A 26125-nucleotide genomic window follows, 5' to 3' on the forward strand; every position below is an offset into this window, starting at 1 on the left:
GTGGTGTTCACCAATCGTCCAATTCTTTCGAGGAGTAATAAGGCGTCCGCCTTCTATTCCTTTTTCGCTCGAATTATTTTGAAAGTTTGTTTGTGGATGTTGAATATGCATGGTAGTGAGGCGTACGCCTCCTACTTGCTTATTCAAGGAATAACGAGGCGTACGCCACTTATTCCTTTATCCAAGTTTATTTAGCGTGTTTTAGTCGGAAGTCGATAATTTGTGCAATATGGCGTTCGCCAATTATTCAAATAATCGAGAGATGGCGAGGCGTACGCCTCTCATCTTTTATCATCCGAAGTTTAAATTGTAAAAGATATGTTTAGAATATCGTATTTGATTTGAGCTTATTTGATTGGTAGGTTTTAATTTGATGACGAAGATTCGAGCGATATGGCGTGCGCCAATTATTCGAATAATCGAGAGATAATGAAGCGGATGCTCACTATTCTCCTTTTCATCTGAAATATGGAATTAAAAGGATTTAGGATTTGTAATCGATTTAGAAGGTGTGATTTGGACTTGTATGATTATTAGGGTTTTATTTGAATGACGAAAATCCGAGCAATATGGCGTACGCCAATTATTCGTATAATCGAGAGATAATGAGCGGATGCTCACTATTCTCCTTTTCATTCAAAGATTAATTAAAAGGATTTGGAATTTGTAGAAATGATTTAAAATATTATGATTTGAAGTCTTTGGTTTGAATGATTTGAATTTGGAAATTATATTTGATTTTAAAAGGTGATTTGAAAGTTGTGTGATTTAGATTTAATCGGGTGACAAGAACTCGTGCAATATGGCGTACGCCAATTATTCGAGTGCTTGAGAAATAGTGAAGCGTACGCTTCCTATCTCCTTTTCAACCCAAGTTTATTTTAAAAGAGAAAATTCTTTAGAAGTTATATTTGATTTGAAAAATGATTTGAGTTTAGAAATTATATTGATTTGAAAAATTGATTTGAAAATGTATGATTATTATGGTTTAATCGGGTGACAAGAACTCGCGCAATATGGCGTACGCCAATTATTCGAGTGCTTGAGAAATAGTGAAGCGTACGCTTCCTATCTCCTTTTCATCCCAAGTTATATTTAAAAGAGAAAAATCTTTTAGAAGTTATATTTGATTTAAAAAATGATTTGGAAATTATATTTGGTTTTGAAAAGTGATTTGAAGTTGTGTTTATGAATGAAATGAAAGATTTTTAGTGTATTATTTCATCTACTCGATTAATCAATAATCAAATAGGTCTCATTGTAAGGAAGCCCAAGAGTAAGCTATGTGAGGTTGATGGCGATGCGAAGAGCAATCGACTTACAAGGGTGTTTTAAAAATGGGCTCGATATTTAAATCGAGAATTGTATGATTTGTGCTTTTTGAAATTGGTTTTGTGTTGGATGATGAATTGAAATTGAAATGAAATTATAAATGATTTATGAAAAGATGATTTGTGAAGTAATTAGCTTGAAATGATTTGAAGTTTGTAATTGGAAGAAATTAATCCATTTTTTTTTAAAAAACAAAATTAATTTATTAAAATTTATTAAATTGATTAATTAAATTAATTAAAATTAATTATCAAAATTATCTAATTAAATTAAATAATTAAGTTAATTAAAATTGATTAATAGAAATTAAACTAATTAAAGATTTTAATCGATTAATTAAGTTCAAAGAGAAAATTACAGTTTAATGTATTTATGCATGGTTATACTACATTGCCACTAAAATCAACTTACTGTAAAAATTTCAGCAAGAAACGTTACATACATTTCAACTGTTCCAAACAAATTCCAAGCATTTCCAAATATTTCTATGAAAGGCAAAATGAAAAGGCAACAACAAACAGGTTACTCGTAATACAACACCCAATCCCCACCCTTGGCTCATGATGCGTCAGAATTCATACAACAACAAAACCGTTTTCCCGGCACCAAAACATAAACAACCCTAAAATTCCATAACCGAAATCCAGGAAATATGCAATCAACAGAGCAAACTCATGTTCCTAACTTTACAATCATCAATATTATGAGCATAACATTTTTACTGAATTAAAATAGCACATAAACCCGAATCAGCCAACATTAACTCAATGATCCCAAAGCTAAACCACAAACAGTCAAAAATCCGTCAAAAATCGAAGCTCATTCATTACAAAAACTGGTTTTGAAATGTTAACCTTAAAGAAGAAACATGCTGTTATGATTTCCCAATTCAGAATAACATTTAAACAAACTTGTAAGGAGATTAAGGAACCAATATACTCGACTCTCAACATCAACTTCCCACATAACCAGAATAATTAACGTAATCAAAACAGGTTAATGGTGTTAGCTTTCAAAACCTGTGATTTCAATGAAATTGCAATTGAAATGAAACTGTAGCGGCACACAAACACAGCCCACACACGCCGTCACGTACATTAAGGTAATTATTTTAGAATCATGAATCGAAAACCATAACATCCACAACAGATATACAACAGGACAAACAACTTTTTACTAGCAAAACCAAGGTATATGACAGTAAATTTCGTAGCGGTCTAACCAGCACAACTATACGGTTTAAAGCCAAACCGAAATGACATAAGGGACAGGTTTGAAGAAAGCTTTGAGATCGTTACCACGATGACGAGCCGAGTTTGCTGTTGATGTTGCTGCCGTGCGGGTTACCGTATCTACAGCGTCGACTTGCGCTTTTCTCGGGAACCAACAATCTTTAACTCGCGCTTGCACCTTGGCTTTGTGCTCCAATCCGTTTCAACATCAATCTGAATCGCGAACTTCGTCGGAGTAATGGCCGGTTCGTGTTGTCGTGGGCGGCGATGGAATCGACGGCGGTTGATGATGGTGGTGTGTCGGTTGAGGGAGGAGTATTTGGTTGTGGTGGTGATGGTGACGCGATTTGAAGGTGAGGGTTTGATGATGGTTGCTAGCGGCGAAGGTTTTTTTGTGGTGGCTGAGAGGTGGTTAACGGTGGTTCGAAATCGAGCGAGGTTTGAGGGACGATGAGGGTTTCGAGGAAATGAAGGTGACGGTGGGGATCGTGGATTCGCCGGTGGGTTTTCGGCGGAGGATGGTGGCGAGCAGAAGATGAAATGGTTGAAGGTTGTGAGGTGTTCGATGGGTTTCGTGTTGGTGGATGGTGAAGCGATTGGGATTTTACACGGCGGTGGAGGTGAGGGTTTTATGGAGGAGATAATGAAGGTGGTGAGACGATTGTGAGAGAAGTGAGCGAGTAATTGTAGAGGGTTAGAGCGGTGAATGAAGATGAAGAAGATTTTTTCTTTTTCTTTTTCGTTCAGAGAGAGAAGAGAGGTGATGAGAGAGAAGAGAGGGTTTTGTGAGTGAGTGAATCGTGAGAGAGTGAGTGTGGGTTTCTCTGAGAGAAAATGAGAGAGAGACCCCTGAGAGAGGAGAGTGAATAGTCCTTTTGTATTTCCTTTTTTTTGTCGTTTTCTGTTGAGAGCAAAGAGAGAGAGGTTTAGGAAATGTGAGTGGAGTGAGTGAGGAGAGAGACGTTGGATTGGTTACTGAGTGGGGTGAGTGAATTGTGAGAGTTTGTTGGGAGTGGAGAGGAATGAGGTACGTGTGTGAATTTTTTGTTTTTAGTGGATTGGAGGATCCAATGTAATATATATATATATTTCATAATTATTATAACAAATCCTAAAAATACTAATTAATATTTAAAAACTAATTAATATTTAAAAAAGAATTAACTAATATTTTAGAAAAATCTAACTAATATTTAAAAAAACTAACTAATATTTATAAACAAACTAACTAATATTTTTTAAAAATCTAACTAATGTTTAAAATCATTCTAAAAAAATATTTGACCAATTAAAAAAAAGAAATCGAGTACCAATTTTATTCAGAAAATTAAGCCAATCACACTAAAATTGTCAGCACAAAACCTATTATTTAAAAAAAAATACAGTCTTTTCTCAAATTTTAACGATTCAACCGATTTTTCTGTATTCTCAAATAAATTCATTCTGACTGACATTTCAGGTGTTATTCATGATGCAATGTATGTCATGGTATGTATATGATGCAAATTAAAAAATAAAGTCAGGTTTACAAAAATTTAAATATGCCCGGACAAAATTGGGGTATGACAGTATGAAATCTCATTTAAATACAATCACCCATATTAAATCATAACCACCTTGTGTAGGAGGTAACCCAACTACTAAATCCATTGAAATACTATCCCATTTCCGTACTGGAATCTCTAAAGGTCGCAATAAACCACCTGGCTTCTGATGTTCAATCTTTACTTACTGGTACATTATACATTCAAACACATACTCTACAATATCCTTTTTTATTCCAGAACACCAATAGTCCTTCTTTAAGTCTTGATACATCTTAGATGAACCTGGATGTATGGTAAACGCGCCCTTGTGAGCTTCTTATAAAAAAATTCTTTTTAGTTCGGTATCATTCGGGACACAAATCCTTTGATTAAAAAGAATAACTCCATCTGATGATCGAGTGGAACCTGGTTGAGTCAACATCTCTTGCAACTTCTCATCTATCATTTGTCCTTGTTGGATATCTTCCTTTAGGTTATAAGTAACACTCAAGCTCCCCATTATTACACCATTATGCATCCAATAAAACTGAAGGTTAAGATCTCAGAACTTTTCCAACAATCCATACTCTAACATCATCAACTCAGCTTTATGCATCTCTTTCCGACTTAAGGCATCTGTAACCTTATTCGCTTTCCTTGGATGATACATAAGTTCAAAGTCTCTCATGTTCAATTCCTTCTGGTCAAATAAGTATTTCAAACTCTTATGGTCACTAAAAATCTCAAAACATACTCCATACAAGTAGTGACACCACACCTTCAATGTAAAAACAAACAGTTGTTAACTCAAGTTCATGAGTTGGATAATTCTCTTCATGAGTCTTCGACTGATGAGAAGCATATGCTACAACTTGACCACCCTGCATTAACACCCCTCCTAATCCTTTCTTAAAGGCGTCACAAAATACTTCATAAGACTTACTAGGATCAGGGATAATTAAAACAAGAGCAGTTGTCAATCTTTTCTTCAAACTCATGAAACTCTGTTCACACTTTGAATCCCAACTAAAAGAAATCTCCTTCCGGGTAAGTCATTCATTGGTAAAGCTAACTGAAAAAACCCTTTAATAAACCTTTGATAGTAACCTGCAAACCTAAAAAGCTTCTGACTTCGGAAGCATTCTTTGGGCTTTCCTAATTAATAACAACTTCAACTTTATATAGATCCACTACTACTCCTCCTTGCGATATGACATGACCAAGAAACTTAACTTTGGTCATCTTCACACTTACTTAACTTGACAAATAGTTGCTTCTCTTGCAATACTGACAGAACAATCCTTAGATGTTCTCCGTGCTCTTGTGGAGTACGAGAATAAATAAGAATGTCATCAATAAAGATCACCACAAAATGGTCCAAGTAAGGTTGGAATATCCGATTCATATAATCCATGAAAACAACAAGGGCATTCGTCATACCAAAGGGCATTACAAGAAACTCATAATAGAAATATCGGGTTCTAAATGTAGTCTTTGGTACATCCAAATTCTTAACTCGGATTTGATGATAGCCCGATCGTAAATCAATCTTCGAGAACACACAAGCTCCTTTCAACTGATCTAGCAAATTGTCTATTCTTGGCAGGGGATACTTGTTCTTAATGGTGACCTTATTCAATTGGCGATACTCAATACACAACTACATACCATCATCCTTCTTCTTCACTAGTAAAACTGGAGCTCCCCACGGTGAGACACTAGGTCAAATGAAATGCTTGGTTAACAACTCTTCCAATTGATTCTTCAACTCTCTCAACTTGAGTGGTGCCATACGATACGGAGAAACAATTATTGAAGTCGTCCCTGGTATCAGATCAATAGAGAATTCCACTTACCTCTTATGAGGAAGAGAAGTGACATCCCGAGGGGAAGTTTCTGGAAATTCACAAACAATGGGAATTTGTGTAACTTTCAGATTGACGCTAGATTCCTTGGTGAGAACCAAGAGAATTGACTTTTCCTTCTCAAACAAGAAATTAACCGTGCTAACCGTACCTTCCAAGATAATAGTTAATACATCCTTTGAAGTAGTTTCACTAGATGGAATGATGATTAACTTCTCTTCACATCCAATAAACACGGAATTGGAATAAAGCCAATCCATCCCCAAGACCACATCAACCTTTTTAAGTGGAAAGCAAATAAGATAAACTGGAAAATTCTACCATTCATCGAAAGCGAACAATTTTCACAAACCAACGATGTCTCAACCATATCATCCATGGCGGTAGTAACCACCATAGGAGGAGACAAAGGAATTGCTTGCAATCCAAGACGCTTCATACACTGAATTGTCTAGTAATGGGCCTAATTAATTATAATGGGTGGATAAGTGGGTTAAACCCATTATGAGTTAAAAAGATAGTGAGGATTTTAGAGATTAGAGTTAGTTTTGTAAAACAAGAGAAGAAGAGAGAAAAGAAGAGAAGAGACGAGAAGAGAAAGAGGAGAAGATGAAACTAGAAGAAGAAGAACCTAGAGATTTCATCTATACTAACGTAAGGATGGGATTTCAAGTGGCTATGGGTAAATATAATGTATGTAATGTATGTGGGTTAGATATTATGAACTTAGGATTTGGGGATATTGGTTTTTGAGAAACCCTAACATGTGTTTATGTTTTAGTCCATGAAATTGATGTTTATGTTATGCTATGATGTTTCTATATTGAATTCCATGAATGGGTATGTGTATAGAACATGATTTGGTGTATAATTGCATGTTTGAGTTTCACTTGAAAATGGTTGATTTGGGATTTTGGTAAAAATTAGTGGAGCTTAGAATCTTGTTTTTATGATCCTAATTGCATGTTCTATAGGTTGTATAACTATTTATTTCATGAAAAATGATGGATTAATGTGGTTTTAGGATGAAAGTTCGTGCTGGATAGTAGCATTTTCGCAACAGTAGTTTTTCTAGTTTTTGACAGCATTTTTGCAATAACAAATTTTCTGGTTTTTGACAGCATTTTCGCAATAGCAAATTTTCTGGTTTTGACATCATTTTGAAAAACTTGTAAATTCAATAACTTTTGAACCTTAACTCCGTTTGAGGTGCCGTTTGGACCGTTACGAAGCTAAGAATATAATCTATAACTTGATATTCATTTTGGTAACAGTAGATTAACATTTTATCAAAAGAATCCTAATATGGATGTATGTTGTATGTGTGGTGAATGTGAATGACGTGTTTTCTATTATTTGGCATGTATTGGATGGTTTTTAGATGGATTTTGTGAAGAAACATAATACTTAAAATTATGTATGTGATGATGTGAATTGATGAATTTGATGAATGACATGAATTGGCTTGTTTGCTTTATGTTAATGTGTTGTGATGAGATGATGAATGTTATTTGATGTATTATTTGGGACTGAAGTCATGTTAGGTGTATCTTGTGTAAATGTTGGATGTGGTATGCTTATGTATGATTAAGGGGTTGCACGTTGGTGTAAGCCCTAGAGGCCAATACTTTTGGTACTTGTATCGAATTATTTATTAATAATAAAAGGCTTTTTATTTATTATGGTTGTTTAATAAAGTCTCTAGAATAGCTAGTCCGTTTAATGTATCAAGTATGACTTAATCATGAGATCACATTAAACATAAGGACACTATTCTTAAAGTATCCGTAGTCGAGCTTTATTGTGAAGTGGGATAACATTAAAGCATTAAGACTATTATGTTTGTAGACTGATGATCACATCTCATGGATCATGGATAAAAAGTTATCAAGTCTTAAACATGGGTATGAATATTAAGAGTAATATTTATACCGGATTGACCCGCTATGAGAATACTATATAAAAAGTTATGCAAAGTGTCATGAGTTATTCTCATGGTGATAATGGTGTATACCACTCTTTGACCTGAAACCACTATGGATCCTAGATGTAGAGTCGAGTGATTTATTGTTGATCCAACGTTGTCCGTAACTGGATAACCATAAAGACAGTTGATGGGTACTCCACGAAGCATGCTGAGGGACATGAGTGACCTAGATGGAATTTGCCCATCCTGCGTAACAGGATAAATGTCTATGGGCCCAATATTGAACTGGACAAGGATGACACGGTCTATACCTTGTGTTCAATATAGACATAAGGGCAAAGGGGTAATTATACACATAATTATTATCACGGAAGGACTTGTCAGATCACATGACATTTTCGTGACTTGGGTAGCAGTGATGTGTTGCTAGATACCGCTCACTGTTTATTATGTTAAATGTGTGATTTAATATAATTGCCAACGTCGCGAAAACCTACAGGGTCACACACAAAGGACGGATTGATGAGAGATAGAGTAACTAAGGAACATCGTAAGGTACAGTGCACTTAATTGGAGTACGAAATATGGTAAGGTACCAAATAATTAAGTGATTTTGGCATATTATGAGATATGGGCCAAAATACACTTAAGTGGGCTTTTTAGCTTGAAGCCCACACAAGTGGTTCTATAAATATAACCCTTGGGTAGAAGCATTGTCACTCAGACTAAAACTCAAGTGAAGACTTGGAATTTTGTTTCCCTCTCTCTCTCACTCAAAGCCTTCATTCGTACCAGCTAGCACTGAGATTGAAGGAACCCGTTCGTGTGGACTGAGTAGAGACGTTGTCATCGTTCAACGTTCGTGATCGCTCCGTGGATTTGTATCCAAGGTTTTGATCGTTACAAGAGATCTGCACCAAAGGTTTGAATCGCCACAAGAGGTAACGATTCTATCACTGATCATGCCCATTCGTAAGGATCATTAAATGGAGAAAATTTTAAATTCCGCTGCGCCTTGGATGGCGATTCTCCTTCATTGCGATCATCTTAATTGCATGAGTCTTGTTGTTCTTGCACACTTACACTAGCATAAGTATATGAAAGAGGCAATATTGGGTAATCTCGCGTAGATTATTTGCTTGTCCCAAACCTAACGCTGAATGGGGTTTGAAAGCTTAAGGCCGAGTCGAGATTTGGAGGTGGTTATCTAGTCTATTTGAGAGACACTCGACAAGCCGGAAATGATAACGGATGGGATCCACATGCATATCACATTGAGTCACACATTGAGTCGCACGTATCGATGTGAATTATTGTTTGTGTGATTATGTGGATATGATTTTGGTATATATGCATATACGTGGATTTTAGGTGATCCATTTGATATGAATTATTAATGTGTGGTTGAGGTGATATGTATGCATATTTGGGATATATGTGATGAAATGGTGACTTGTATACATTATGGAATCATGTGAAAGTTATATACATATTTGATGATGATTTCTAAGTGATGATGGATGATAATATGTACATGAAATTGATATGTTGTGAAATATGACTTTTGTACATCGTTTAGTATTTATAAATGAATACTTGTGGATTGTTGAGCCATGTTGTATAATGATAAACATGTGATTCTTTAATAAGATGATATGATGCATGTTTGTATGAAGCATGACGAATTCTAATAATATATGTATGTTTGTTATATATTTCATATTATTATGTTTTTCTATAATGATTTGAATTCTCACCCTTCTGTTGGAATGATGTTCTATCGCGATATCGCTCAGGTACCAGAGATAGTGGTGCTTCGCACAAGGATTAGATTCGGAGGCTAGTTCTTGTTGTGTTTTGACTAGGTAGTCTATAGTGCTATGGTCATGTAACACTTGTGTTTATAGGATTATTTGTATTTGTTTTGATGTTGAGAGATATTGTTGTGCTCTCTTTTATCTTGTTATTTGGATATGTTGGATTTGATGTTGAGTGGCCTTAGAGCCCAAAATGATATTTTGTGGTAGATGATTTATAGGAATCATCACTATTTACCATTTATGAAGAGAGATGTTATTCCGCTGTGTGAGTTTGCATGTTGGTTATTTGGTTTTGATTTAGAATCCGTGTTACTTGTATGTGACCATGGCATGTGTTGTTTCTGGAAGAAGTGAATGTGACGCCCTCGTGTATGCATGCTTTAATTTACTCTGATTATGCAATTGTATGATGTATTTAAGTAGTAGTAGTTTGGGGGTGTTACACAAAACACTATGAATACATGATTAATTCCATAAAACATGACTAAATTCATGTATCACTGGGTGACATCATTCACCAATATTTATACAATAACAACACATGTTCCATATAAATCATCTCACTCTCAACTATAGAAACCATCCATTCACGACACTCACATAGGTAACATATGAATAAATGTCGCCTTCTAATGTTATCTAAGTTATATGTCTAACTTATAGCCTAAATAGATCACTCGGTTAACTCACTTGATCCAACATGTAATTCTCACATTTAACATTGATTCAATACAAGTATAACATGATACGTGATTAGTAGTTAATGCAATACATTTAGAAACATAAGAGAAATGAGATTTGGAGTATTAGGCATGAGTCAATCGATTGGTTAGAGAGCCCCAAACGATTGGTCTGGTTCATATTTCCATTTTTCAAAGAAAGACAGAGACCAATCAATTGTGCATTTGTGTCAATTGATTTACAGCTAAACAAAATTCCAATTTTCAAAGTCAGTGAGCTCATGCAATCGATTAGGGTGAGTGTCAATCGATTGGTTTTTCATAAATTTACAATCCTTCCACATATGTGAGTGTATCCAATCGATTGGTCTAGAGAAGAGCCCGGGACCAACCGATTGATCCCTGTAATGTTCTAAAAAAATCCTCTGTAACATTGGGATTTCCACCTGCATAACCTTGTATCCTTTCTAACAGCTGGACCCATTAATTCTTCAAACAAAATCCATCACACAACATGCATATATATATATATATATATATATATATATATATATATATATATATATATATATATATATATATATATATATATATATATATATATATATATATATATATATATATATATATATATATATATATATATATATATATATATATATATATATATATATATATATATATATATATATATATATATATATATATATATATATATATATATATATATATATATATATATATATATATATATATATATATATATATATATATATATATATATATATATATATATATATATATATATATATATATATATATATATATATATATATATATATATATATATATATATATATATATATATATAATGGTTTTCAAGTTCATAAACCTATATTTATAGTAACAACCATATTCAAACATTGAGTCACCATAATCATGAAGAATATAGCAAAACACTTGTTCATGGAAATCATCATAATCAAGAGGAAACATTCATCATGTTAACATGAATTCTTATAATTAACCTGTGATTCTACAACCTTTCATATTTAGAAATCTTAGGATTTCTAACTAGAATCCACCTTAGAAATATAAGAGGAGGTTGATGAAGAAGGTGAGATGATGAAAATAAGATGATGATCTTGTTCTTCCAAGTTCTTCTTGTTCCCTTCTTCTCAAGTTTTTCTTCCTTCACTCTCTAACTTTTTCTCTTCCTCTGTAATGCCTTTTATTGATACATAGTGGAAATGAAGTGACACAAGGTTGGTAGGAATTTGGATAGAAACATGTGGTCATTATTTGACACTAGAATTGTGTGGTTAAAAAAGGTTAATAATATTAACAAATATCCCAAGTGATACTACACTTTTAATGCATGAAATGAATAATCAGACATTAGTAGATCAATGTATATTCATTAGAATTTATTAAATTGCATATGCTTCGAAAGATTAGAAAAACTCGTCTAAGATTGAAGGAACCATATCCTCAACTTTTGGAGTCGTAAGACTTTGATAAAAATCCCAGCTCTGATACCAATTGTTGGGTGAGAATATGGACATAAAGAGGTATAGAAAGGGGATTTAATATACCCTTTATCTTTGAGATAATTTCAAAAACATTTTAGGTCTCATAAATGAAATCATAGATGTTAAGAAGCGCGGAAGCAAAACAACAAACAAGAGAGCTTGGAAGCATCTCAATGAATTAAACCGGGTGAAATAATTCATGATGTAACTAAGTGCTTGATTACTTATAATGTAATCATAAGACAGCTAAAGATTCTATAAACAAAGCAATTTAAAAAATCCATACACAGATATTCATTTATGACATAATTGTCTTCATGATAATTCAATAAGATTGATACACCACAGACCTAAGTTTATACATAAAATATCTATAAGAAAAGTCTAACTTATGTGGAATACAATCAATACAATTGTGTAAGAATGCAATAGTAATATTAATGGATGCTAGTAAAATAAAGGAGTTAAGGGAAAAAGAAAAGATACACAGAGATATATAGTGGTTCGGCGTCCATCCTCGCTTTTCATATTCCACTCTTAAATGGTGTTAATCAACCATTGGAAAATAATTGTGATATTCCACTATTTTGATAAGTTTGAGACAAACATTTTGGTTACAACGAACTATCACACGATAATTCCCTCTGTTGAGATGCAGACACTCAAACTACTAACAAAAACAAGATCTCTAAAAGATCTTGATTCAATAACCTTGATATTCATAATAACCTGTTCCAAGTATTCATGTGTGACAACCCGTCTGATCCCATTGATTTCTTGTTTGAGTGATTGCCATTAACTAAGTGTTTATTAGACAACTCCCAACTTTGTCTGCAAGCAATATTTCTCCAACGCCACCAAAGAATGACATCTTCTAACTCCACCTTACAGACTGTTGATACTTAATCTCGCCAAAGTCTTCCTTGGAGTATATTGAAAACTCTCTTCTTGATCGATAACAAAGATGACTAAATTTCATTCCAAAAATGATATTTGCACCTGTTACAAACAACAAACTTCACACAAAAATATTAGATACCCTAATGTACCACTAGTATACTTCAACACTCAATATTTAGAGATGAAGGTCTTCAAAAATGGAAAAGACTAAGGATGAAGATGATGAGCAGTGCTAGAATATCTCACAAACAATCTAAAAACACAAGGTGTCAGTCAAGGGATTAGATGAATGTGAATGAAGAACACACACACACACACAAGATTCTCTCAAAATTTCTGGGTAAATGGGTCTTGGTTCTTGATTGATATCATGAGCTTGATTAAACATGATGAACACACAAAATTAATCAACTTACTCTCTCTATTTCACAAGCAACAACAACAAATTTGCATAAGAACAAGGTGCAATAAAAAGAAGTGAATCTGACATGGATTGGACTCAAGAATTTAATCTAGAGAGGAAGAGAAAGAGTTAATGGGGTTGGGTATAAACACACCAAAGAAGAGAAGACAAATTGTATTTTGTCTCTTTGGGTTTTTTATCCACATGTTTGACACACATACACTTTTACCAAAGAAACAACTTGTTTAAATCTAAGATGGAGAAATTAGATTTATAAAGTCATGATTCGAGTAAGAGGAAATCATGATGCAAATCACAAGAAAGCATGATTTAAATCAATAAGAGCATATACCAAATATGAATTTATCAAGACACATGATTTGACTCATGGATATCACATGATTCAAATCACAAGAGTCTGTGATTCGAATCAATCTCAAGTTTTCATAAGTTTATGATTCAACTAACATATATAACATGATTGGAATCAAACACTTTCATCTTGATTTTTAGAGTTATAACTTGTGGTTCAAGCCAAGTTTGATGAAATGACAAAAGAAAAGTTGCTAGGCTCAAAAAGAAATATAACGAAGGAATCAAGCTTCTCTAAATATATTGAATATAGAGGGGTCTTAATGGTACACTTTCTAAATAGACGAAGCGATTATAATAGAACTCGAATGCGAATAAAATACAAACACACAAATATTAAACGATAAACAAAGTACAAATACGTAATTATACTAAAACAACTATATTAAAATTAGCAAAAACATAAAAAAACAAGTAAACAATACCATATGATAACGTGAATGCACTACCATGTTTTAGCCATATCAAAATCACAAACATGCATTTAGTATGTATCAGATACGCAACCGAGAATGGAATATGTTTAAGTCGTGTCATAATCGTAGAAGTGCATTAAATTTGTATGAGATATACCTTCATACAACCAATGCGCTTAAGTCGTACCAAAATCCCAGAAATGTGTTAAGTCTGTATCAGATATGCAATTGTGTATTTTGTCTTTGTTGCTCTTGTCTTGAGCAGAAATGCGTTAAGTTTGTAATCGGATGAGCATACAATATATATATATATATATATATATATATATATATATATATATATATATATATATATATATATATATATATATATATATATATATATAATGAATTGAATTAGTTACAAATAAACAATGAAATGGCAGAGTAGATAAACCTTTAATAGCAACTTTGGTGTAGACTGATGGTGTCCGGGGTCACTAGTCGTAATCATTCCTCGAAGTATTTGGTTGTGGTACCCCACAAATGTCTTTATGTCTTCCTACAAATTTATAATCGAATGGTCGACTACTCGGGTGTCGTAACTTGGGGACGACCTTTTGCGTCTTAGGACCATGGGGCTACTCTTATCGATTGGCCTGACGAGGTACTTTTTTTTCTTTTGGATGGAAATTCCCGACTTATTTCTTACCCCGGAGTAGGTATCTTCTTCAAGAAGTTTTCAGACGACTGACGGTCTCCCTAACAAGATCCCACATAAATAAATCAAATTAATTTTAAAATGATGGAAATGTGAATTTCATAAATAAATAACTAAAGGATTAAATAAATTATTGGTTAAGTAAATATTCGAAGTTTCATTTTTTTTTAATTTTGTAAAAATTTTTAGGAAATTTTTTATTTTTTTAGTTTTGCCTGTTTTTATTACCATTTTTAACTCTTGTAAAAGGTTTTGTATGTATGTTTTTTTCTTTAATTTGTAAAAAAATTAAACAAATTTGAGATATTTATAAAAGAATAGTTAACCCAAAAAGAAGCAGAGGAAAAACATTTTTTTTTAGAAAGATAATTAAAACTCCAATATTGGGATCAAAATTTTGCTACCAAAATAATTATTATTGACATGATTTTCTTTCATGATAGTAATCATCTCAATGGAAAGAGAGAAAAAGAGACCGATGTAGAATTATAAAGCTATATATATACATGATGCGAATCACATTAGCTAACTACCAATCTATTCAAATTCTTTCCATAAACAATCCCCCTCTCATTCTCTCTCTCTCACTCTCACTCTCACTCTCGTTTGTTCTGAAATGGAGGAAATAAAGCAACTAAGAAATAAGTATTTACAAATTCCTCAATTTCTTTCAATCTAAATTGGAATTCTAGGGTTTCAATTTTCATTTTGTTGTTAAGTATTTCCTCACTTTCTTGGAAGCAAAATCTTGAACTCTGTTTGATTTTGATGCAGACCGTATCTATCAAGAAATCAATCGAATGTGCTAACTCCGTTGTACAAAGATTTTGAACCGATCTGCGCTGAAGGTCCAAGGTTCGGCAACATGCTCAAGTGCACCGATATTGCTACCAATGAGGTAGTAGCTATCAAGATTTTGAACATTCCGGAAAACCAGAAAATCTATGGAGTTCCATACAAAATTTTGAAGCACGTCTCTATCCTCAAAAAGTTATCCCATCCCAATATTGTCAGGTCACCTCAAATTTCTTGAATTCATTCCTTTTGATCATGCAAAAATGAAATCTCAAAAATGATGATGATTGGTGTTATTCACAGTTTGCTGAAAGTGATGGAAACAGTTGATGATGTGTTTCTTGTTTTTGAGTTTTTTGACACGAGTCTTAGAAGATACATGGACAATTGCTTCCTTTTCGACGTTCGAGGCCATGAAAAAGTATGTCAATTTTTGTAGTATGTTCATTACAGATATCTGATTTCTATGTTGATTCAGGTTTTGAATTATTATTATACACTTTCATCTTCTTCTTGCAGTTTTTTCTACGTCAAGCTCTTACTGGATTGGCATACTGCCATTCTCTCAAAATTCTACACAGAGATCTCAAACCTAATAATATTCTGATTTCATTCAGAGATTATCCGGTCATTGGTCGAGTCAAGCTATGTGACTTTGATGTGGCAAAAACTTTTGAACCTCCTCTATCACCCTACTCTAACAAGGTAATATAATACTTTAGTCTTTTTTTCTTTCCTATCTTAAAACTAAATATCATAATAAGCTTTGAATTTGAGTTATATGGTCTAGTTTACTTAATGAATAAATGCTAGTACTATTTAATCAATTTGAAATTAATGTTTTTTGTAATATTATTTTTCAATTTTCAGATGGGCATTCCTTGCTATAAAGCACCTGAACTTTTGATGGGTTCTACCCGTTATTCAACTGCAGTTGATATCTGGTCGATGGGCTGCATATTTGCTGAGATGTTTAAGCTCAAACCCCTGTTCGTCGGTGTAGACGAAGTAGAGATGTTGGCTGAGATATTTTGGTAATTTCACCAAAATTACAATAATTATTTGTGTAATTTCTTTGTATTTATATGAAACAAACTGAAATAATGAATTGGACATTTTATATATCAAGTTTGCTTGGTGCGCCAACAGAAGAATCCTGGCCTGGTGTGTCTTCTATATGCGCCTTTATTGAACATCTTGTTGATCCTTCAATCATGCCAAAGGTATTCATGTTCTGCTTCTGATCAATTTTTTATTCCATCTCATTTTATAAATTTAGAACAGCAAATAAGCAATGTATGGAAACTATTGTAGGACCTAGCATTAGAGTTCCCAAAACTCGATCCTGCTGCTCTTGATCTTCTTTCGGTAAGTTAACTGCCCCGTACACATTACTGTTTACGTTTCTTCGCCTAAATTACTCAGCTCTTTTATTGATCTACTTAAAGTTTATTTATGCCCGGTGTTGTGTTGGACAGAAAATGCTTTGTCTGTGCCCAAATGGCAGGATTTCAGCTTATGAAGCTCTTGACCATCCATATCTTCAAGATTGACCACCCATGATGAAGCTTTTGTTTTGACCACCCATGATGAAGCTTTTGTTTTGACCACCCAAGGGTTTACTCTCTCTTCCTTTGTACATCTAACAGAAGAATCTTATAGAATCTTTGGTATCCTATTGAATATCATGTGTAAAGGCAATGACAGTTGAGAAAAGCCTAGTAGTAATAAATCTTTCTCTTGTGTAAAGGATTCCTTGTGTTGTTTTCTATTATACCAGACATGAAAACAAATTGTTTCAAGTCTTGGCTAGGATATGACATCCTTCCATGTACAAACAGCATAAGATTCGTAGCTCATGCATTATTTTCTTTGTTTTTGAATTTGATCAATTTTCTCTTGCTTTCTTCTTAGTTCTTACTGCTAGGCCAGAGGAAATAGGTTTTAACTTGCAGATTAAAAACATGAACCAACTAAAAGAAACTAGTTACCTGTAGGAAACAGTGAAAACAACTATTCAAAAAATGGGGTGACTTCATATACTGCATATACCAGTAAAATAAAATCATATACGGCTTGCAATAGAACACAACTATACAATCACCAAAAAACACTATGCAAGTTTGATGAACTATTTTGATGACATATTGCAAGTTCCACATCGAATCATTGTTTACTACTTTTGATATTTATATACACAGTTTATAGGACACTCGCGCAACTTGGGGTATGTGGTTCGGTGAAGCACGTGACTTAGTAAACCCTAAACCCATCCCTCTCTCAGTAGAGGTTAATTTAATCGTTGGGGTGATTCGCCTGTGTTTTCCCCTTGTCAGTTTAAAAATGAAACACTGATGCCTCGCACGTGCTGGATCCATGATGAACCTTAGGGAGAGGTTTGTAGGGATGTGCTTGCTTTCATCACTGGAGATGATGCCTCGCGATTAACTATGTTCCTCACCTCTCCCCTCATACCCCACCACTATTTTAGATAATAATGAATGAGCTACTAGTTTGTTGGCTAGATAGGCACATACTGTATATTGGAAAAAAAAGGCTCATTAAATACAACTTTCTTTGTTTTATGTTTATTTTAGATATTATTCAATCTTAACAAATCAAAAATAAGTTTAATTCAACTCTAATGTAAGAAAAAAACTACCCTAAACGTTTTAGTTTAATTATCCATTAATTTTAGTCTTCATTTAAATTTGTTTTATTTATAATTTTATTTTTTATTTAAATAAGATAATTGAAGTTGATATAAACCTAATATAAAACATGTAGAAAAACAAGAAGGGGAATTTTATGAAGAATGAACTAAAGAAATATAAAGTTTTTTTTTATTTCTTCACTCACAAGAACAAATATACAGAGAAGAAAACCATCTATAATGAAGCAGATTACAGTGTAATTATCCATAAGATGTTATCGTTAAAAAACAATGATTCAGGTAGAGTCGCATTGGGGTATGTGGTTCGGTGAAGCACGTGACTTAGTAAACCCTAAACCCATCCCTCTCTCAGTAGAGGTTAATTTAATCGTTGGGGTGATTCGCCTGTGTTTTCCCCTTGTCAGTTTAAAAATGAAACACTGATGCCTCGCACGTGCTGGATCCATGATGAACCTTAGGGAGAGGTTTGTAGGGATGTGCTTGCTTTCATCACTGGAGATGATGCCTCGCGATTAACTATGTTCCTCACCTCTCCCCTCATACCCCACCACTATTTTAGATAATAATGAATGAGCTACTAGTTTGTTGGCTAGATAGGCACATACTGTATATTGGAAAAAAAAGGCTCATTAAATACAACTTTCTTTGTTTTATGTTTATTTTAGATATTATTCAATCTTAACAAATCAAAAATAAGTTTAATTCAACTCTAATGTAAGAAAAAAACTACCCTAAACGTTTTAGTTTAATTATCCATTAATTTTAGTCTTCATTTAAATTTGTTTTATTTATAATTTTATTTTTTATTTAAATAAGATAATTGAAGTTGATATAAACCTAATATAAAACATGTAGAAAAACAAGAAGGGGAATTTTATGAAGAATGAACTAAAGAAATATAAAGTTTTTTTTTATTTCTTCACTCATAAGAACAAATATACAGAGAAGAAAACCATCTATAATGAAGCAGATTACAGTGTAATTATCCATAAGATGTTATCGTTAAAAAACAATGATTCAGGTAGAGTCGCATTGGCGATCATAATTGAAAGTTTGAAGATTGGGAAATCATTTGTGGTTTTAGAGTTAACAGTGAGATTGATTCTATATTCATCAAAGTCAGGTCCATAGACTGAAGGAAATGATGGAAAAATATAGGAGGTGATTCATGGTCAGATGAAATTGGTTCTGGTTCAAAGTTGAACATATCATCAGAAGTTCCATCAGACACATGTCCACCAGAAACTCTTGAAGGAGATGTTCTGGGGTTGTGATATTTGGATTTGTTGGTTGGGGAGCAGAAACACATGGTAACTGAGTGGGTGAAATTTAAAACTGTGAAGGAGATGGTGGTGATGGTGTCTGTTGTGATAAAGGTTCAGAAACTAAAGGATTTTATGTGGTAGGATTTATAGTGGGTGATTGAGGTGGTGGTGGTAGTAGGATAGGTTCAAAATTAATGGGTTGAGGTGAAGGCGGAGGTTAGATTGGTAAGATCCTTTCAGAAATAATGGAATCATAAGTAAATGGAGTGCTAGCAGTATGAAGCTTACCAGACGCAGTGTCAGAAGCTCTTGAAGATGACTAGACAACTCCAGAAGTATCCTTCAGAAGCATTGCTTTCTGGCGCTCACTGAGAGGCACCTCGTCTTCATCCAGAAAGACAACAACCTTCTTCTTCTTCTGAGGCCTAGAGGATCCTTCTCCTCTAGATTTCTTCTTCCTCTTCCCGTGAATATCCGGATAAGTCTTAGGTAGATTGAAAGGATCCACCATTGGGTCAATTCCATCCCTAAGACAGTTTTCCAGATATGTAATAGAACCTCTAGAGGATCAATCTCAGTGAAGATTGGGTAGTTGCCAATTTGAACCTCTGGCTTTTCAATTCTAGAAATGAGACTCATACTCTTCATATTCTTCCCCCATAATACCTTTCCAGTATCCTTCACAAGTTCATCCGTTAATTCACTGACCAGAAGGTCATCTAGTAGACCATTCTCAATGAGAATGTCAGAAATCATCCTTCCATCGGGGATGAACTTACTCTTATTCTTCTTCAAAGATTCACCAGTTATGGATTCTCTGATAGAATCCCTCATGAACTTGAACAAGATGGATGGAAGTCCCAACTTGAGACCCTTCTCTAGAAAGAACAACATGAACTTCTAACGAGACGACTCGCTTTACTCGGAGGAGGTTAGATGACTATTTATTTCAGTTTCCCAGTCAAGGAAACCACTTTTATCTCCATGGACTTAGCTTCACCTTCTTTATGGTTCTGGTATAAGGCCTTATAAATTCATTTTTCTCTCGAAATATCTACATTTATTATGGTTGGCTCGTCGTGGACGTTGTGGTACTTCATCTTGAGGTGGGGAAGCCATTACATCTAGTGTTTCCGCAAAGGGGCAACCTAAGATAAATTTTCAAATACTCTTGCAAATAACAACCTTGAATTGGGAATCAACGGTCCTGGTGTCTCTCCCTCCCTATGAGATGACCATAAGATCTATGTACTCCTAAGGGAGGTTATGGGACCGTTGAAGGCCTGTATATCAGACCCTTCATACGGCAACATCTTATCCTTCTTTATTCTCATATTTTCAAAGAGATCGGAGTACATAATATCATAGTAGCTATAGTCGTTAATTAGTATCCTGGAGATATCAAAGTTGGAGATAAAATTTGTTATGATCAAAAGAAAAAAATTAAGGATCCTGATAACCTTATCGCTATCTCATAATTCAAGGATATGTCTCTTAGGGTTTTTGGTGGAGGTCTTTTAGGTTTGTGAGACTGTTTCCTCTCGGGAGAATCCTCTTGTCTCCTTTTTCCATCCTTTGTATACTCTGAAAGTCGCCCCATCTTTATTAGCACCTCAATTGCATCATTCAGTTTAATCCAATCGTTAGTGTTTTGGTCATGACTCTTGTGAAAACAATAATATTTTGACTTATTAGTCCGTGCACATTCTCTGACAAAATAAGGGTTCTTTATCCCAACCACTTTGAACGCCGTGTTTGCGTAAACCTTCAGGATTTTCTCCCACTAAGTGTTCAGGGGAGTATATACGTCAAACATCGGGCGAGGTCTACACTCATTCTCCTGTTTAGACCGTCCAGAGTCTTTCTTCGAAGGCCAGCCAAATCCAGTGTTTCCTGACCCTTGTCTTCCTCCGTTGGCCAATAGTGTTTCTTCATATTTGATGTAGGATTGTGCCCTACTCAATAAATCCTTCAGATTATACGCCTTCTTGCCCCCCTAAGTTTTCCCATAAGGCATAGTCCAATATGAGGCCTTTCTAACAAAATGCAACATTTAAGGCTCCCATTTGAGCCCCCAATAGCTACAGTCACCTTGGTGAAATGGTAAAATGAAGGGTAAATTTTGGGGTATTACACTCGGTCAACAATCTTATAAACTCCTTTAGATGATAAATCATTTCACAAAGTCCTCTCAATATGTTTCTCTCGAACACACATTGTGAGTTTTGCCATTTTGATCCATTGTTTCTCTCGAACACAATCTATCAAAATGACAACTTTTTGGTTCAACCTTATGGTGAACAAAATCATTCATTACTATCTCTAGCTAACAAACAAGTTTGGATGAAAACCTAGGTCAAGAGTCGGTAAACATCTCTCGATCATAAACCAACACAAAGAGTTTTAAATAGAAACAAAGTTTTCATCATATATTTACCATTAAAGAGTTTACATATGAGGATCCTTACATTTACACACAAAGCTAGTAATCACCTACATCTAACCTTGACAAATGGATGACTTAGCTACTCATTTTCATGGTAGCTTGGTCGGCAAGTAAGGAAAGAAGGTTGATCAACATCCAAGTCGGATAATCGAAGTTGGATGGGAATCCACCTTCTTTTTGTAGAAGATGGTTCTAAGATGAAGAGAAATGAAAATTAGGGCATAAAAGCTCCCAAGAACAATGCTGTAAAAAAATATCTAACAAAAGTACAAAAGTGGAAAAATGAGGTAAAACTAGGTATCGTGCTCAAAAGTGGCACTTGCTACTTATAGACCTCTGCTGGGCTATCATGTTCGCTAGGCGAGCAGAATGGCTCGCCTAGCGAGGGTCTAATATGGGCACATAAGGAACCTGCGCCCAGAGAAACAGGGTCTGCTTGAACTGTCATGTTCGCCTAGCGAACATACCTTCTCCTAGCGAAGGACACGCTTCAACCTTCGCCCCAGCGAGGTTGAGAGGTTTTGCTACTGGAATGCTCGCTGGGGACTCGCTAGAGCTTCGCCTAGCGAGTGAGTGCTGGCTGCGCTTTTCACCAAAACAGAATGAACTCGCTACCACCTTCGCCTTCAGCTCGCCTGGCGAATTAATTTGACAATTTACTGGAGCTTTTCGCCTGGAGCTCGCCTAGCGAAGCAGTGCTTCGCCACAGCCTCGCCTAGCGAGCAGGCTGATGAAATGCTTGTATTCTTTGGTTCCTTTGCCAATTTTCTTGTGTCTTCATTTTCAATTAGTTCATGCCTTTTTCCTGCACAATAACACACAAATCAAAGGCACCAAGCTTGTTTATCAATGTAATGCATTCCATGTAAAACAAATGTGGTTTTGACAATTTTAGCAAGGAAAAAGAGTGAAAGATGCCCACATATGATAGCTCAAATAAGCACTTTTGGGCATCTAACAACTCTCCCCAACTAGATTCTTGCTTGTCCTCAAGCAAAGTATGCCTCTTGCAGGACAAGAGGATTTGCTTTAAGAAACTGGTTTCTCCGAAGTTGGATAAACGGCTCAAACACAAGCGAAATCAGCAAATACAAGTTTCCAACGGTTCGAATAAAATAATACATAAGAACTAAAACTTAAATAGCAATGCAAAATATTTATCTATCTACAACAATACTATTCTGAATGAATCATCCTATCTCTCCTCTTCGAATAAGGAATGAAGATTTTACGCGTTTGCAACCGCGGGAATAATCTCACTCTCTAACAAACAATGAAGAAAACAAATAGATTCATACAATGTCTAACAATTATAAATGGTACTGTGGAAGCATAAAGATCACTAAGGGCTTTTAGGGTGCAACTTGGCTAGGTTAACAAACAAGGGACATTTCTAAGGCCATTGAAACGAAAGTGCTGATGCAAAAGAGACATTCACAATATTATTCACACTACTCGACTTTGTTTCATTTGTTTCTTATTTGTAACCTTCACAACACATATTCCACAACTCAATTTTTATTTTTCACTATTTTTCTTCCAAGCAAGCATTCATTTTCATTCTTTCTATTTTTGTTCTTTTCTTTCACATCAAATATACAAAACAAATGTTTCTTTTCTATATTTTCTATACATACATTTTTTAATGCTTGCTCGGTTTTTCTTTTCTTTTACAAGAGTTGTGGTACTTACCAATTCTTTTTCGTTCTCCCCAACTTATTTCTTCCACACCCTAAGTGAATGCTCTTAACTTTTTACGGCAAAAGAACAATAATCAAGATTTTCCGGGTTGTAAAAAAAAAGATTTTTGAGATCTCGCTTTATTTCAAGCCGAGATTCAACTGTTTAAGCTCAAAGGGGTTAACAAATACTCTCTCTGCTCACAGGTAAGTTGATTTTGGATGTAGTTGTGCTCAAAAGAAAACAAGTGCCTTGATCATTTCTAATTGCTTCCACAATTTCACAATAATAAAAGACAAAGCATGAATCTCATGAATCAATAAAACTTATTAGAATCCAGCATTTAAGTGTACAATGGAGGTTTCCTCACAATTTGTGGTTTTAAGTTCTAGATGAAACATTCATTCAATTATGTTGTAAAAAGACAATATTCAATTTACCAAAAAGAGTAAAGTTCCTAATGCATTCTAAAATTCTAGCCGAAGGTAACCATGTACCTTAGCTTCATTCACTTGTTTATTCTTATCATTGCCATCCAAGCTCGGATGCACCTTCATTGGGTACTTCTTGAGGAGCAACCAATCTAGAAGGGTTTGCCACTTAATCAACCAAAAATTTATTAAACACACAAAATTAAAAACATAAATAATTAACATTAACTGAAAATATAAATTTGTTCATGGGGGACAAAACACCCCAATAGTACAACACCAAAATCAAGATACAAAATCCGAAAATACAAATAGAAATGACATAAAAACTGAAAGAAAAAAAAAAAAAAAAAACTTAACCCACTAAGGGCTCAGGACTCCTCCTCGCTACCGGCCTCAGAACCGGTAGCCTCATCATCAACATCATCATCATCAGCATCATCAGCATCAGCGCCCACCCCCTCACTATACACTGGCGTGTCCACAGGCCAGTTGGCGTGAAGCAGAAACTGCTCACGCGTCATCAAAGCATGGGCACCACTTCCCTGCAGCTGCAATCGCTGCATAGAGTCGTGCATATCCAACATGGCTCTCTGGGATGCCGCCATCCATTCCAAACTGTAATTGCACACAGCTTGGACGTACGGATCAAGTCTAGGAGTAGAAGTACCAGGACCATCAGAAGTCCGGGTACTTCCTGCAGCTGCACTGCCACTGGTAGTCTTCGGTCGACAATATTTAGCCACATACCGGTCATCGATAGGTGACGGGATCCTTACCTGCCCACGAGACGGAAGTCTCACCCTTTCCTGAACGCATAAACTCATGATCAAACACGGGAAAGCTAGGGGACAATTAACACGAGCCCCCGACTTAAGCCCGCTCTCGACCACGGACTTCAACTCATTTGCGATGATCTTCGCCACATCTATCTCGACATTGGTGAGGATGGAATGGACCAAATGTGCCACTGGGATCGGCACAGTAGAGGTGTGTGATTTAGGCTGGATGTTGGTTAAAACCAAGAGCAGTATCAGTTGAGCCATGGGAGTCATGTCCTCCCGGTGATACCTCATTGGAACCCCAGATGGGTTCAGCTCAACCGATTTCCCTGGTAAAAGCAGGGCGGCAGTAATGGCAGGAACATCTCGGTGAAGCCTTAGGTCAGTGTGGTATTGGTCTCTCTGGTTAGCTCCCAGCTGGAGCGGTTCCCCAAGGATTCGGTTGATAGCATCCCGGTCAAATGGAATTGGACGCCCGGCCACTTTAGATACCCAAGTAAAGGGCTCGTCGTCGTCGGGCAGTGCGTTAGCATAAAATTCACGCACTGTCGCTATGTCGTAATGCTCTAAGGGACTAATTAACCTATCCCATTTCTTCGCGTCAATCAACCCGGCGAAATTTCTGTAAGTGCCCTGTGGGTTGATCAGAAATCGCTTCTCTGGAAGTATCTTCCGCTTCTCCAGAGCGATGTATCTGGCGGCCTGCTTCGGGCCGACAAACTTGTCTTGGTCAAACTGGATAGGCACTGTCCGAGAAGTAGTCGCTCCCTTTCTTTTCTTACCCGCTCCAGACCTTGACTCCATTCTGCAAAATATGAGAGGAAACAACGCACACCAAACAAACAGATTAGACATCAAAGCATAATTTAAAAGACTGCCTTGCTCGCTGCTGCTTCGCCTAGCGAAGTGGCAGCGAACGCTCGCCCCAGGTTCGCCTAGCGAGTGCTAGCGAACCTTACGGGTTTTGGGGTTTTTCAGCATGTTCAGAGATTTTCCCCCAAAACCCTTACTCAAAGGGTTCCAACATCAGAACCTAATGATTTCTCAAGCAAATAATCGTTCTATGCTATTGGGGATTACCTAATTGCATGCAAAACCTAAAATAAAAATAAATCCCCAATTCGAAAACCTAAATTTCCAAAAATTGCAAACTCCAAAATACCACATGCAACCTCAATGTTTCCCATACCACACTCATCCTATTTGCCATTCAAATTGAAATTTAGAGTTCAAACAAAAAGAAAAATGTAGTAGGGCAAACCTTAGTTACACGGATTCGGAAATGTGAAGTGAGAAGAGTTTGCAATCGACCGAAAAGAGCAAGTGTTGGTGATAGAGATGCAAATG

The 26125-nt window shown here is 35.3% G+C and overlaps 2 protein-coding genes across 2 annotated transcripts in view; both read left to right on the top strand.

Moving 5' to 3' along the window:
* Positions 1 to 26125, top strand: part of LOC127075737 (repetitive proline-rich cell wall protein 1) — a 209518-nt gene that overhangs the window by 68511 nt on the left and 114882 nt on the right. The window lies entirely within an intron of this gene.
* LOC127075736 (cell division control protein 2 homolog) lies at positions 15128 to 17383 on the top strand. Its single transcript, XM_051017202.1, has 8 exons — positions 15128 to 15350; positions 15480 to 15719; positions 15804 to 15921; positions 16020 to 16205; positions 16371 to 16534; positions 16630 to 16723; positions 16815 to 16868; positions 16979 to 17383. The coding sequence occupies exons 1-8, from the start codon at positions 15322 to 15324 to the stop codon at positions 17051 to 17053; spliced, it is 960 nt and encodes a 319-aa protein (XP_050873159.1). The 5' UTR covers positions 15128 to 15321; the 3' UTR covers positions 17054 to 17383.

The sequence above is a fragment of the Lathyrus oleraceus genome, chromosome 4 (assembly GCF_024323335.1).
Source record: "Lathyrus oleraceus cultivar Zhongwan6 chromosome 4, CAAS_Psat_ZW6_1.0, whole genome shotgun sequence".
NCBI classification, from domain to species: domain Eukaryota; kingdom Viridiplantae; phylum Streptophyta; class Magnoliopsida; order Fabales; family Fabaceae; genus Lathyrus; species Lathyrus oleraceus.